The 17,283-nt window shown below is 37.9% G+C and overlaps 1 protein-coding gene across 1 annotated transcript in view; it reads left to right on the plus strand.

Moving 5' to 3' along the window:
* MYO3A (myosin IIIA) overlaps window positions 1–7,064 on the plus strand; it is a 168,731-nt gene extending 161,667 nt beyond the window's left edge. The window contains exons 33-35 of the mRNA XM_063453143.1: window positions 1,286–1,326; window positions 5,905–6,036; window positions 6,950–7,064. Coding sequence (XP_063309213.1) covers window positions 1,286–1,326; window positions 5,905–6,036; window positions 6,950–7,064 — 288 coding nt within the window. The remainder of the gene's footprint in view (window positions 1–1,285; window positions 1,327–5,904; window positions 6,037–6,949) is intronic.
* The last annotated feature ends 10,219 nt before the right edge of the window (window positions 7,065–17,283 follow it).

Genomic DNA, 17,283 nt, shown 5'->3' on the forward strand with positions numbered 1-17,283 from the left:
TACAGGCAAGAGGTCACCCATTGAGAGTGGAATAAAGGCATTTTCACTTAGAGCAGAGGAAAGAGTTCTTCACAGTAAGAACCATAAAGATGTGTAATTGTCTGCCTAAAGAGGTTGTCTTATCAGATTCTATAGATACATGTTAAAAAGACTTGGATGCTTTTTTGTATGAACAGAATATTTAAGGATATAATTGATATGTATGTAAACAGGTTGTTGATCCAAGGAGAAATCTGATTGACATTATGGAATCAAGAAAGATTTTTTTTTCCATTTTTGTGGCATAATTGGAAATGGCTATATTTTGGGTTTTTTTGCCTTCTTTTGGATAAACATAATAAAAAATGGGCTTCACAGTTGAACGTTAAGGATTTTAGCCTTTTTTCATCCAAGTCTTACTTAGAAAGCTCTCCATAAATGTGCCCCTACTAACATATTTCTTTGATCCAGCCAATGACCTGTTACTGTCCTTTTTTTTGAAGGACTTCTCCAGTGTTGCCTACTCCTTATTGAATGCCCTCATGTGACACATTCAACTCTCCCATTTTTTTGCACTCTTTTTAAAAAAAATCCCTAAAAATATGCTTCTCTAAAGAAACCTATCAACTCCCCCCTTAACATCTCATCCCTGATAACCTTCCTCTGCCATATCCTATCTACTGTGCTCTCTCCTCCTAAACACCCAATCCCAACCTTCAGGTGCATACAGATCATCTAATTCCCTTTGTGCATTTGATCCTCAGTCCTTTACATTGTAAGCTTATTTGGGCAGGCCCCTCTTCACCTACTGTTTCCGTATGTCAACACATGTTGTGTTATAATTTAATATTTGCCTTGTTTACCAATTGTACAATGCTGCGAAATATGGTGGCACAATATAAATAATTGTATTTGTATTTTTCGCCTGTCCCACTCCTATTATTTATTTGTGATTTTTTTTAATTAATTTATTTAATGCATGACAGGGGAATTGAACATTACCCTCAATAAAAACACAAGCACTGTGATTCCAGTCAAGATGGACTCTCACTGTCTGGTTGGCAGAGTATTATACGAAATATAGTTCGGAGCTGGGTTTCCAAAGAGTAATGATGGCTGCTCTATAAAACCATTCTCTTATAAGTAGGTAAAACCACTCTAAAAGCTCCTTAAAACGGAACGTATCCTTTTTGCTACAATACGCCTTTTAGAAATAATTTTATATATGAATATTACAAATGTAAATGCGACATTTACTGTGATAATGTCATGAACTGCAAATAATTCATATTTATTGTTTCCTCAGTTACCACTCAAAGACGAAAAACGGAAACCGAGGAAAGAAAGGTATGGTTTAATATTTTGTAACAATGGCAAAGTCTCTAAATTATCAATATTGCAGTAAATCCCATTCTGTGCCATATATTTTTCTTGTATGAGGCAAATAGCAGTGTGCGTGCTGAGTGTTTTATCATTATACACTACAAGACTTATTTCTATTGTACAATTTTATAGAGTGTGTTTAAATGTAGTCTGGGCCAAACAACTGTATGGTACCAAAGGACAAGAGGGACTTTGTTTTGTGGTGGTCGCCTGCCAACCCTTTTTTACCGGGGAAGGCAATCTACTCCACACAGATACCTACATATTTTTATGTGATTAAATGTAGTGCTTTGTTGAAAAATGACTCCCTCCGCAATAGCTATGAAAATAATTACAAATGATTATTGGGTAGAAAACAGTAACTATCCCTACAGCTTGCTTTCAAGAGAGTTTCAGTATATAGACTAATATAATATATACAAATTTTCAACCACACCATAAATTCTTAGTTTGTAATTCTTTCTATCATGGGAAGCATATAATCACGTGGTGATACAAACATAAAAGCTGGAATTGCCATTTACCTCTGTGTAATGCATTATATAAATGAAGCACTAAAAAATGTGAAAGAAAATGGAAAAGATAAAAAATATACCCATGTTTGAAATTCTACATTTGCTGCAAATCTCCTGAATTTACTCCTTCTGCAATGAGGTATCCCCAAACCAGAAATGGCAAAGTCCTTCTGATGGTGACATCACCGATGGGAGTCCAGTGACTGGGGGGGTTGGGAAAGGAGAGTTCTACTTACCTGAACCTGCCCCTTTGATAGTGGGCACGGCTATCTTACATTTGCGGGTCCTCTTTATCATGCGCGAGAGTACAGCATTGAGGTCTATTGAGGTTCCCACGAGACTGAGGGGTCCTCCACAGACAAAGACAATTCTCCACCCAGTGTCTAGCAGTGTCAGGCGTAAAAATTATACAGAGCCATACCATACTGTGAGTCATTATATGTCTGGACAGGATTGGAATTTCAGTGAAATTCCAACATAATCAAAATGAATATTTCATAAGATTCTATCAAGTTCTATGTAGTATGTAGTTCGCAATATCTAGAGTGTAAAAGGTTGCCTGGAGTATATCATATTAAACCATGTGCATAAAAAATTAAGCTGTTCCATCTGGTTAATAGATAGTTTAATGTGTGCATGCTATTTATGAATGTACCTAATTTAAGGCTTTCAATAGAAATCTGACAGCTGAACTACAATTCCTATAAACCGGGCAATGCAATACAGCTCTACATGATGGAATCAAGTGGAGGGGCATTATGGGTACAAAAAAAGGAAATTTTGTAGGTTGTGGGAGGTGGGAACAGAAGGAGCACCCAGCATAATTAACACACACAGTGCCTTTATCAAGCCTCTTTGGCCCTAATTGAGCATAGAGTATCAGTGAAGTCTTTATTCTTTGAAGTATGAGTATTGGAGTCCACAAACTCTCTGGGTTATATACTAAAGTTAAAATTCAAAGTGAATTCAAAGTACTTTTCAAACTTAAAGGAACACCATAGTCACCTAAATTACTTTAGCTAAATAAAGCAGTTTTAGTGTATAGATCATTCCCCTGCAATTTCACTGCTCAATTCACTGTCATTTAGGAGTTAAATCACTTTGTTTCTGTTTATGCAGCCCTAGCCGCACCTCCCCTGGCTATGATTGACAGAGCCTGCATGAAAAAAAAACTGGTTTTACTTTCAAAATTTACCTTAAATAATTGTATCTCAATCTCTAAATTGAACTTTAATCACATACATGAGGCTCTTGCAGGGTCTAGCAAGCTATTAACATTGCAGGGGATAAGAAAATCTTAATTAAACAGAACTTGCAATAAAGAAAGCCTAAATAGGGCTCTCTTTACAGGACGTGTTTATGGAAGGCTGTGCAAGTCACATGCAGGGAGGTGTGACTAGGGTTCATAAACAAAGGGATTTAACTCCTAAATGGCAGAGGATTGAGCAGTGAGGCTGCAGGGGCATGTTCTATACACCAAAACTGCTTCATTAAGCTAAAGTTGTTCAGGTGACTATAGTGTCCCTTTAAGGTCAGAGTAACCAAACTGAAAGCTTAGTTGACATGGAGATTTTTTTTTTTTATTATTTAATCTATTTTTATCTTAAATTTGAAATTCACTTAAAATTCTCACTTTAGTAAATAACCCTGTCAATATAAACAGATTGTAGTTTTCTCCATACTAATTCTGTGATTGGTGCTCTCCCAAGGAGAGGGCACAGAACAGCACATCTACCTTTTCTATATGCATACTAGTAGCCTCCTCAGCATTAAATGTCCTCCAGAGAGCATTGGGTAGGGGTTATGTTTGTGTTGTCCAAAGTCAACACTGCCAACTAGAAGAGAACAACAGATAGTTAATCTACGCATGGATTTATTTTCCAATAAATTTGATCAAAAGATTTTCAAATGGAAGCAAGGATTTGTTTCTTGCAAGTGCATACAATAACAAACAATATCCAAATTAATTGTCATAAAAGATCTGAAGAACAATTAAGTAACTGTTTCCTGTCTGAAATAATAGTACTTTCAGGCACAACATTAAAACCACCTGCCTAAAATAATTTAGGTCCCCACCGAATTGCCAAAACAGATTTGATGCATTATTGCATGGACTCCACAAGACCTCTGAATGTGTCCTGTGCATTTGGCACCAAGACTTTAGCAGCAGATCCTTCAAGTCCTGCAAGTTGCAAGGTGGGGCCTACATGGATCAGATTTGTTGTTCCAGCACATCCCACATATAATCAATCTGATTGATATCTGTGGAAATTGGAGGCCAAGGCAACACCTTGAACTCTATTTCATGTTCCTCAAACCATTCCTGACCAATTTTTGCAGTGTGCATTATCCTGCTGAGAGGTCACTGACATCATGGAACACCATTGCCATGAAGGGGTGTACGTGGTATGCAACAATCTCTAGGTAGGTGGAATGTGTCAAAGTAAGATCCACATGAATACCAGTACCCGAGATTTTCCAGCAGAACATTGCCAAAAGTGTAACACTGCCTCTTTTCACATAGTGCATCCTGCTGCCATCTCTTCCCAAGATAAATTATGAACACACACACAGCCACCCACTTGATCTAAAATAAAGCATGATTCATTAGACCAGGCAATCTTCTTCCATTGATTTATGGTCAAGTTCACATCCACATTGTAGGCACTTTCAGCCGTGGACAGGGGTCATCATGGCACTCTAACTGATTTGCAGCCACGCAGCCCCATACACAGCAAACCGTAATGCACTGTGTGTTCTGACACCTTTCTAGAATGGACAGCATTATGTTTTTCAGCAATTTGAGCTAAAGTAGCTCTTCTGTGAGATACGGCCAAACAGACTGGCCTTTGCTCCCAATGTGCATCAATGAGCTTTAGGCACCCATGACCCTGAGGTTGGTTCACAGCTTGTCCTTCCTTGCACCACATTTGGTAGGTACTAACCACTGCATAGTGGGAGCACACCTTGCCATTTTGGAGATACCCTGACCCAGTCTTCTAGCCATCACTATTTGGCCTTTGTCAAAATCAGTCAAACTTTTCGCTTGACCATTTTTCCTTCTTCCAACGCAGGAAATTCAAGATCTGACTGTTCACTTGCTGCCTAATGTAACCCACCCACAATATAATCAATGTTATTCACTTCACCTGTCAGTGGTTTTAATATTGTGGCTGATCAGTGTATACTCTTCTCAATCAAGATTAAGACTTTATAGTATACTAATGGCATGCACCATAATTAACATCTCTGCGATAAACCTTCAAAACTGAAAAGCACAGGCTACAGTAGAGTAGGGGGTTTGCATTATTATAATCAAGAGCCCAACAGCGTGAACATTTCATGAACATATACTGACCATTTCTGTAATGCAGAGAATATCATTAAGGACATGATACATTTTTCCCAAGCATTATTGGAATCAATGATAGAAGTTATTGAATTCCAATTACAGACTATATGATATTTTAAGTTTTGCTGTTCAGTATCAGAAAATGTTCTGCGTTATGCATGCGCTAGTAATGTTAACAAAGACAGCATATGCTTTGGAAGAGTTTTAAATATTTCCCAATGGAGCTATCATAGAATCATAGGACAGAACATTTAGTGGAAAAGCAGGAGCAAGGAGTGCAGGTGTGTGGTGGTGCCTGTCAGGTGTATTGCGCACCTGCCAATGTGTACCATAAAATGTCCTGACCACTTTGAGCATCTTGTCGATAATCCTGATGAAGTAGTATATGCATATACCAGCTGTCAAATACGTGTGTTGTGCAAGTGTTTTGAAAATGGAGTAAATGGGGTTTTTGTTTTTTATTTTTATTTTTTATTCAATTTTGACTGACACCTGCCCAGTGGATGTGATGTGTGTGGGTATAATGTGTGTATACGTTTGTTGCATGTGAGTGTTCTCCCATTTTCTATGTATTTTATTTGTTGTCTGGCAACCATTTGGAAACCATTTGACCGTTTGAGAGATCCTATCTCTCCGTGAAATAGATAAACAAAGGCAATTCTTTTTTTTTCACAGTCAAGGCAAAGAGCTGAATGCCGAAGATTATTACAATGAAATTTATTCCAAGAATTCTGCTTCAATAAATAACCAAAGCCAACATGACGCTTTTTCTGCAATGGAGTTTTCAATCTTAAACCCAAATGAAAGGTAAGAGTAATGAGTTACTTTCCCGCAAACTCAATAGAAAGTGTAAAATAAGAGTGTTCCATTTAGGCCTGTCTACCCTTGATTTGGAGGAGAACAATGGGATTTGTATTCCAATAACAGGTCAAATGCCAGGTTTAGTGACATCTGGTGTAAAGATATTAAATAACACTCATCTACAGACCTCCAGAGGTGGACATGCAAAATATTGTTTTTAAATTGTGCACACACGATACTACAGAATAGATAGTTCTTATGGTCCCTGTCTGGGCTTCAATGAAGCATAGGAGTCAACCACCTATATAGGCTCCATACTCACCTGATTAACAAGAAAACTTGACCAGAAAAATAAGAAAAAAATCAAAAGATGAACCACTGAAAAATTTCACATAAGTGATCAGGAAAAAATATGGAGGATAAGGGAAACAAAAAGTTTGTCAGTAAAGAAAACTACTATATTAATCCTAATCTTCAAGCTGATGTTACTGCATGTTACTGCATAATTATATCGTTTTATAGACTGACTGACTCAAATTTCACTAAGTTCAGTTTTTTACATACCCAAAAGAAAAAAAATAATTATTTGCAGCAATTTCTAATTTTTCCACAAAATAACAAAACTATCTTTCTTTATAACAAAATGGCAGTCAGATTTCTCATTGGCTCAACAAGCTGTTATTCTAAAAAAATCATGGTTATATCCTTAAGTATTTTGGTTTTCCAAAACAAAAACCAAAAAAAGCTTTTAGGCTTTGTTAAAAAAAAATCTGATGATAACTGTGACAGTTTAGGATGAACAATGTTAGAGTTACAAATTATCTACCAATAAAAAAGACTTGCGGTTTGTAAGCTGAATTCCCGACCTAAAAGAACTATATTCCTTTTGAAAAGAAAAAAAATGTTATTTTCTCACCAGATCATCAATCTCTGAAGCTGCACAGCAAGGAAAAAAATTGGACGATAATCCATATGACTACAGGAAAATTCTACGGAAAACCTCCCAGCGTGAACGCCTTATTCAAAAAGTTTAACATAGACTTTTTTGCATTCATTTTTTATATTATGTTTTTTTTTTTTGAATATTTAAAGAAAATATTTACATTCAAATAACATTCTCATTTGCATAATGTTTTGCTATATATATATATATATAGACAAAGTAGCAGAATTTATAATAAATTAGGTACATTACTGCAAATTATTTAAACTGTATACAATAAATTACCTGATATACTTGTCTACAATAAGCACCTATCACGACTGATATATTTCCTAGTTCTATCTAGATATTTCTCTAAAGATGATGGCCCATTGTTCTGTATAGGTGGTTCAGAAGGATTGCATATTGACACCCCCACAATGCTCGTGATACAGTCACCAGTCATGGAGCTGCTGAAGATGCTGTTGTTGAAGTTGCCTCTATGGTGCTTTTTGGACTACAAGACATGATTCCATGTCAGCCCTGGGCTACAAAACTTTATAGGATTTCTAGTGCAACATCATCTAGGGCAGAGGTAGGCAACCTTTGCCATGCTAAATGTTGCAGACTCCATCTACCATAATGTTGGCCAAGTATCAAGGGAGATATCCAAACATCTGGATTGTCGAAGTTTGCCTACCCCTGATCTTGATATTAAGGTGATAATTGGATCATTACCAAAAAAATGAGATTGTTTACAAGACTTGAACTTACTTAGAGTTGGTGTAGCAATTAAATGTGTTTTGGGATGTAGAGAGCTATCATGAGTAGATGCATGGGACGGTGAGTATTGATGGTTTGTGGATATATTAGCAATGTAATTGCAGGCAGGAAAGGCAAAATATAAGGCCAGAAAAGGGCCATGAACTGTAATCATAAAATAAATACTAAAATAGTGTGCCTCCATTATGATAAAAAAAACACTGCAGTCCACTGCTCAAAAGCAACAAAAAGGCATAATCTACTGTGATGTAGCACCGCTCACTTGGGGATTTTGTGTAAACCCTTTGAGGGATCCTCGTCAAAATGTAATCCTCTCTTCTCAAGTCCCTTATTGGGATATGTACAAGACAAAAACGTGAGAAGGGGCAAGACAATGTGAGTTCCATACATAGAGTAGTATTGTGTGATAAAACAATCTCAGAATAAAAATGTGACTCTTACATTAAAGCAGACCGTTACAGCATGTCACCAGTATTCTATACAGTACCTCTTTCCTACAAATCCTCCAGCCAGAAACCATGTTCCAAAACAGGCACCATATTTCATTATTCCCTTTATGTTCTGTTAGTGAAAACAGACTTTAGGTCATAAATTTAAAATAGAATAGTCTTCCAAAATGCGTTTTGCCTGTAGATTGAGGCTTTATCAATGGTAAAAAACAGAAGTGAATTGAGGACAAGCAGAATAATATTTATAAGAAGATCGTGTAACCTTGTTGTTAAAGGGACACTATAGTCACCCAGACCACTTCAGCTCAATGAAGTGGTCTGGGTGCCAGGTCCACCAGGTTTAAACCCTTAAGATGTAAACAGAGCAGTTTCAGCAAAACTGCTATGTTTATTGCAGTGTTAATCCAGCCTCTAGTGGCTGTCTTCCTGACAGCCGCTAGAGGCGCTTCTGCGCCGCTGGATGCGAGAATTGCATTCAGTGTGCAGAACATCCATAGGAAAGCATTGAGAAATGCTTTCCTATGGACTGTTTGAATGCGCACGCTGCTTCACTCGGGAGCTAACGTCGGCGGGGGAGGAGAGGTCACCAGCGCCGAGGGAGCCCAGCACTGAATAAAGGTAAGTAGCTGAAGAGGTTTTAACCCCTTCAGCCCAGCGGGAGGGGGAACCTGAGGATGTGGGGTACCTAAGGGTTATATAGTGTCAGGAAAAAAATTTGTTTTCCTGACACTACTATAGTGTTCCTTTAAGACACATTGTCAAGCAAAATTATCACTATTAATATCAGATCGCTCTTAGAACGTAGCTTGTTTCCAATGTTGTTGTTTCCAAACTAGAAAATCTTACTAATTGTTACTGCCACTTTCCAACTGAAAAAAGTTTTAACGTCTCCTATAGAGAATAGTAAGAGATGCTAAGCTGTACTTAACAACTCGTTTCCATGTTAGATGGTAAATTTGAATGGCTGCAATCGCCAAAACTACAACCTGCCTTAGCTCAGTGTAAAGAAAAAAAGCCAACTTAACAACTGCAAACTCTCATTTACCTAAAGGAACGTGCTTTGTATATATCATTATATATAAAAAAATTATAGGAAGCAGGACGTGCCTTTTATACTGTTCATTTATGGTTGCCATGGCAACAACTAAGAAAGTGCGCATTTTGGTGTTTTTTGTTGGAATCGCTAATAGATAAATGATCAGATGCAGAAGGTAGGGATGGAATTTGATGTTATTACAGCCTCGATGTTTGAAACCTGTTTACATTTTTTTGGGGGTAGCAAATATTACTGTCTGTTAACATTAATAACAGTTTATAGTTAACAATTAGCAACTGCATTGGGAATTAACCCTTAACAGTCAAATGTCTGTTTTACGTGCAATTCTGTTTTGGTGTCCAGAAATTGTGTAAATAAATCAAAATGTATCAGCAAACGATTTCTATGTTTTCAAGCAATTACCATGAATATGAACTTATATGAGCATTATTCCCTACACTATTGCCCCAGAAAACTGATCCTATAAAATGCCTTTCTGTGTGTTAATAAGATTTATGTTTTAACCCCTTAAATGCCATTGACAAGCCAACTATGATACAAATGGATTTTCCCAACCTTAGAGGATTATAGAATGGTTTATAAAACCACTTTCTATATTGGTGGATTGGTGCTGAGGTTTACCATGTTTTATTTTAAGTCTACAATATCTATTTAATATCAGTTATCCATGACCATCTACTAGAGAGCCACAGACCATCATTGTAGAAATTCTGTATTGTCTGCTTGATCAAATGATATTTGATGTTCATATTGGTGCTGAAGAATAGTCACACGAGTTGTCTAATGCTAGAATTAGCTATGAATGTATTGAAATACTGTAAAAAAAAAAGTTAATAAACATATTCATGAAAAAAAAAATTTAAATCATAATTTGACATCTGTTAGTTAAAACAATATGCATTTGGCTGGCCTGTAAGGCTGTGATCAGAGGACACTTTATCTCACATGCATCTCTCATTCATAAGGATAAAAAGAAAACGATAATAGATTTATATATTTAGCTGCAATCTTCACAATCACTTTATAAAATCCACCACTCGTTGTAGTCCATTAAGAAAATCAGACAGGAGATAAATGACTTTCAACGTGAAAAGATGGAATTTACGTTAAAAAGACTAAAAAAAAACATACTACTCACATGGTGATAAGGCTAGCCATTATGTTAACAAACAAATTAAGGAAACGCACAGCCGCAATACAATACCGTATTTAATTAACGAAGCAGGCACTAAATTATACAATTTAAAGGACATGGGTATTTTAGCAGTAAACTTTTATAACAAATTACATGTTTTTTTGATGATGAATAGGGGGCGGCTCGAACATCGCATGAAGGCTTATAAAATCTTGCCACGCCCTGCAATTAGGCTAAGAACACTCTCATTGGTTGGTTTAAGCCAATCAGAGTGCTCTTTGTCATTTTACACAGCGTGGGGAAATTCCAAAGAACTTTCCCACGCTGTGTAAAATGACACAGAGCACTGTGATTGGATGGCTTGAAATCCATCCAATCACAGTGATCTGTGTCATTTTACACAGCGTGGGAAAGTTCTTTGGAGTTTTCCCACGCTGTGTAAAATGACAAAGAGCACTCTGATTGGTGGGCTTGAAATCCATCCAATCACAGTGCTCTGTGTCATTTGACACTGCGTGGGAAAGTTCTTTGGAATTTTCCCACGTTGTGTAAAATGACAAAGAGCACTCTGATTGGTGGGCTTGGAATCTAACCAGAGTGCTCTGTGTCATTTTACACAGCGTGGGAAAGTTCTTTGGAATTTTCCCACGCTGTGTAAAATGACAAAGAGCACTCTGAGTGGCTTAAACCAGCCAATCACAGTGTTTTTAGCCTAATTGCAAGGCGTGGCAAGGCTTTATAAGCCTTCCCCCGCCCTGCAGAGCTCAGTCTACGCGGAGCCCTCCATGGGTTAAGATGGATTATTTTTTTTTGCACTTGTTTTTTTTTTTGTAATTGCGTCGGTTCTTATGGCTTTTTATTTGGCCTTTTTTGGGGCTGAAAAAAGAAGATTTTAGAAAAAAGAAGACGTCAAATGGTAAGTTGAATTTTTCTTTACAGGTTAGTTATTTTATTCCCCCTTCACTATTTTTTAGGGTGAGGGAGGTAGGTAGGGGGTAACTTTTTTGGGGTGGGTAACTAGGGGCTTGGGGACCCCTAGTCACCTTTGATTGGGGGGGAATTTTTATTTAGGGCCCCCACCCACCGCTCAGGGGTGGGGGCCAGGGGGGAGGACAGTAGGTCCCCCCTCATTATTTTTATGACCCCGACCCACCGCGCAGGGGTGGGCGCCGGGGGGAGGACAGTTGGTCCCCCCCAGTGTGTATCAGGGTCCCTGAGGATAGGTGTCAATCCATATCTGCCAAGTGACCCTATGTAGGGGGAACAGTCCCTATTCTGCTCTGTGTCAGTGTGTATCAGGGTCTCTGAGGACAGGTGTCAATCCATATGTCAAGGTGTCAATATGTCATATGTCAGGTGTCAATCCATATCCATTGTGATTTAGGAATGTTAGGTGATTTATGCCCTTTATGGATTAAAACCAGACTCTGCATCAACTGTGTAATTTTCCATGGGAGTTTTGCCATGGATCCCCCTCCGGCATGCCACAGTCCAGGTGTTAGTCCCCTTGAAACAACTTTTCCATCACTATTGTGGCCAGAAAGAGTCCCTGTGGGTTTTAAAATTCGCCTGCCCATTGAAGTCTATGGCGGTTCGCCCGGTTCGCCGGTTCGCGAACGTTTGCGGAAGTTCGCGTCCGCCGTTCACGATCCGAAAATTTTGTGTTCGCGACATCACTAGCAGTGAAGTACGTCAAGCAGATAATATATTTATTTCCCATATTAAAATTAGGTTAGAAGTCAACAATACTGGGCACTCAGACATAGGGGTTGACTTAGCACAGTATAATTGTACATTGTGACCCAATCCCTTTATTTATATCTGAGAAAGATGTTTTTTAAATGATTTAAAATAGTTTATTGTGTGTGTTTCTGTGTTGATTCAGAAAAAAAGCTATTTCACTTAGAGAAGCTATAAATAAGTGCATTAATGCAGATGCCTCCCTGCATAATGACTGAAAGTGTCTGCTTTTTGGATTGATGGATGTATTCATGCTAATATAAAATCACTTACTGTGACCTGTAAAAATATTTATTTTGTGCATCAGATAATGTGAATTTTTGCTGTGGAAAAAGAAAGTATGGCGCTATTAACTCTTCACAGTCTGAACGACACAGCTATCACATAGAAGCTCATTGTTCTTCATCTTCAAGATGGTTTTAACAGACCAGTGGTGAGTTCAGAAAATGAAAACACTTTAAGCCTGTCGCCAGATGCATCAATCACCCATGCAATGCATTCCAAATGCGCTGCAGCCATTAACCCTTGGGATCTGGTTCACTTAGCACTGCACTGAAATAGACTGAATTGTCACAGGGTTAAATTGAAAGACATTATCGTTGCAGGGAAATGCGGGGTTTAGCTTAAAATAAAAAGAATTGGAGTGATATCGGCTGAACGGTTTGACACAGCTTCACTCTGAAGCCTTTCCCATCTGCAGAGAATCCATTATGAATTAATTCCTATAATTACCTCCTTGGGGCTCCTTTGTTTTGTAGATCCCTGACTGCTAAAGAAAAGACTGTCTAAAAATCAGCATATCCACTGAACTACTTTACAGAGAGGAGGGACATCCCACCAGATTCACTTCTTTGCTAGAAAATTTATTTTTTACAAAGTACCCTGTATCTTCCTGCAACATTATTATAATATATATATATGTATATATATCCTACAGAAGGAAAATAACGGATAATATTCTGTCAGTAAACATTCTGAAACTGATAACTACTAAAAACGCATGAACATAGGCTAATCTGCACTACAAGTGCTTGATCTGGGAAGTATAAATGCTGTTTTAAAGTGTTTTGTTTTGTTGATATTAATGTAGAAACAGAGAATATTCATTTCGGGTACGACATATAGTTTCAGATTAATAATATATGCTCAGTGGGCTCTTTAGTTGGCACACCAAACTAGTGTTAAGTGAAACCTGAATTTGCCATTGAAATATTAAATGAAGGTAAAACCAACTACCCACTCGAACCTGGGATGTTACAGATGCCTAGGATGCGTTACCTGCAGCCACATGATTCCGTGCAAGACCTTCGCCCATCCACACACGGGCAGAAAATACACTATCAGACACAGACTCACCTGTACCAGCGATCATGTAGTATATAAATTAGTCTGCCCTTGTGGACTGGCCTATGTGGGCAAAACGGACCTTCCACTCAGGGAGAGGATGCGCAATCATCGTTCTAGTATCCGCATAGCGTACAGGGACAAGGGTTCTGAGCTACCAGTAGCCAAGCATTTTTGGGAAAAAAGCCATCCCCTGCCCTCTATGAAGTTTACAGCGATAGACCATGTCCCACAGCCACTTAGGGGCGGCGACCGAAAAAAACTTTTGTTACAAAGAGAACTTCACTGGATTCGGACGCTGGACACAATCCAACCCAAAGGCCTCAATGAGAAGTACACTTTGGGTATTTTCCTTTGACTGGACACTATGGCGGTTTTGGCCTGCGATGGACTTTATGTATATAGTTGTGTAAATTCTTGTGTGTATAGTCGTATAAATACCAGTGTGGCTACTTAAGATTGTCTTCTCACCCACTAGGATCTAATCTGCATCATCCACTAGCACTTAACCTAAGACCCCTAGCATGTCTTTACCCATACCACTAAGCAGTATGGACACGGCGTATTTGCCTTACTACTATTCAAATGTTGTTACATGCCACCTATACTTTATCACGTTATGTCATAGGCTAGTGACTTTAGGTCCTCCAATAATACACATGCTCTATCCCCTGCATCCTGTGTACGGAACTGTCCTGCAAACCGATCATTCTACGATCGGCTGGTTGCCATGACAATATGCTAACGCACGCTAATTCGCGGCCTAGCCGGTAACCATGGGAACGGCCGACGCGTGGACAGCACAGCAGCAATTCGTACAGCTGCAGAATACTTGTAATGGAATAAATTTTGCCCGCGATTTTCTGGCGCCCAGGCAGTTCGTTACACAGGGTGAGGGGTAAGTCTCAGCTGCATCGTATGTACTGTATTTTGATTTTAATTGGATTAGAACTGTTTAACTTTGCTATATATTCTGTCACTATTACAATGCACTGTTATCCTGACGAAAGTCCTGACACAGGACTGAAACGTTGAGTTTTTATGGCAGTTGCCGAATAAAATTTACTTATTTTCTACATTGAAAGAAGTCCTTGGAGTGCCTTTCCTACCTTCGATCTCTCTCTCTCTATATATATATATATATATATATATATATATATTATTGGTATGTCCCTTTTTCAAATTCAAAATATTTGGTTGTTCAGGGTAAAAAGTTTAATTATACAGTAAGCATACTCACATGCAGACACAGACAGACAATCTCACTGACTCATTGATACACTGGCTCACAGACAGACAATCTCATTGATACACATAAGCTCACTGACATAAAAACATAAGCTCTCTGATATACACACATGCTCACTGACACACACAGACAAACTTACTGGTACACACACAAACTTAGTACAAACTCAAACACTCACACATGCTTACTACTGAAAAACTCATTCATATACACACGCTTACTACAGACAAACTCACTGACACACACATGCTCACTACAGACAAGCTCACTCACACACACACAACCACTGTCATGGGCTGAAGCAGAGAGTGTAGACTTTGTTTAATATGTATATGTATTATAATAATAATAACAATAATATTTATTTATTTTATTACATTTATGTATTTATTCATTTTTTGGCTTTTTGAAAAATCCTACCCCCCAGCCTTTGGAATATTATGCAGATAAAATTGTTTATTGAGTTGGTTTAACTATATATATATATGCAATGACTACAGTACACATCAGCCCCAATATATAGTAAAAAACAAAGAAAAACAAGTTACCAGCGCTCGCTCCTTAATCCCTATGTATTTTAAACAAATGGAGGTTTTTTAGTTACCTCCAATGTCCATGAGAAGATGAGCCCACCTCATCCTCTCATAGTAATGTTGGGGCTGATGTGTAATGTAGTCATTGCAGCCGCCCAGTGATGGGAGTGAGCGCAGGACTTATCTTTCTGCATTTGTATCCATTTTTTGTATCACTCAGTCTTGTTGCAATGCAGCCGCCCATCCCATGTGTTCCCTATTAAGGGTTAATAAGTATAGGGGTGTATATAAAAATACCCCTTTCTGTCTCAGTAGAGATTTTTGCCAGAGGCTCAAGGAAGCAAGGTGAATGGTTAGAGTTAGGACCCACCTAAGGGTCGTTGGCAGGTGGGCTCATCCTCTCATGGCCATTGGAGGTAACTAAAAAACCTCCATTTGTTTAAAAATACATAGGGATTAAGGAGAGAGCGCAGGTAACTTGTTTTTACTATATATTGGGGCTGATGTGTACTGTAGTCATTTGCAGCCGCCCAGTGATGGGAGTGAGCGCAGGACTTATCTTTCTGCATTTGTAAATATGTATTTATACTCTGTTTACACCCAAAAAAAAAAGGAAAAGAAAAAGTTATTTAACCCCTTAAGGACAGAGCTTCAGAAGCTTGACTTATGCTTAATGACACAAGCAATTTTTGCATTTTCTTGCTGTTTGCGTTCAACTGCAATTTGCATCTCTCTCATTTATTGCACCGACACATATTATATACTGTTTTTTAAAGGACAGAAAGGGCTTTAATTTGATATAACATATAAATATATAAATGCTTACTTATTATAAAAAAATACAGAAAAATGCAAAAAAAATGAAAAATATTGGGTTTTTTTTACAGTTTTTGCAATCATAATGTGTGCATAATTAGTGCAGGTTAAGGAAAGTAATTAAAAATAAATTCATTTATTTGTTCTGATTTACAGAATATATAATGTGTCTGGGATTTTCAGTTTTTTTTGGTAGTTACAGGTCACAAAGCACAAGGAGTAAAATAAAATTTTAATATGGAGCGATTTTAGAATTTGGTATGTTTGTCTTGTAAGCCTAATAGCCATAAAATAAAACAAAATTGCCACACAAAAGTATATATTTATATAAAGTAGACATCACAGGCTATTTACCTAAGGTTGTTTTGACACTTTCTACGTAGCCATTTTACCGCCAACCTCTGCTAAATATTGGAGTAAAATTGTGTTTTGGGGGGGTTTTCGCACACAAACGTATAACAAAGAACTTCTCATGTGTATTTTGTAAAGTTGTTGTGTGCTATTCCTGTACAAAGTTTTATTATGTGTTCAGTTACTTCTGCTGAGTACAACGGTACCCCCATTGTATGTCTTTGGCACTATTTTGTGAAGCTACAGTGCCATATAGGAGACCTGTCCTTTTCAGTATTCACAGTAGAATTTTGAGAGACGGATATAATGAGCCTATGCTTCCATTTGGGGTATTATAACAGTTTGACTGTTCAAAAAACCCCACAAAGGCCTACCATTTGTAAAAGTAGACACTCCAGGGTATCTCATAAGGTGCATATTGTGCCTTAACATGCCCCCATTTTTTTACCATTACATGCCAAAGTATGTGGTAAAAAATAATTGTGTGCATTTTTTACATACGGATTGCATTTTTGCTGGGCATTTTGTATATTTCATATGTGCCACTAAGTTCAAACCCCCCAAATTATGCTCAGCTAAGTCTTCTGAGTAAAAGGACACCCCCATTGTATGTCTATGGCACTATTTCGTGAAGCTACAGTGCCATACAGGAGACCTGTCCTTTTCAGTATTCACAGTTGAATTTTGAGAGACGGATTTAATGAGCCTATGCTTCCATTTGGGGTATTATAACAGTTTGACTGTTCAAAAAAAAACCACAAAGGCCTACCATTTGTAAAAGTAGACACTCCAGGGTATATCATAAGGTGCATATTGTGCCTTAGCATGCCCCCATTTTTTCACCAATATATGCCAAAGTATGTGGTAAAAAATA

The sequence above is a fragment of the Pelobates fuscus genome, chromosome 4, assembly GCF_036172605.1.
Source record: "Pelobates fuscus isolate aPelFus1 chromosome 4, aPelFus1.pri, whole genome shotgun sequence".
Taxonomy (NCBI): Eukaryota; Metazoa; Chordata; class Amphibia; order Anura; family Pelobatidae; genus Pelobates; species Pelobates fuscus.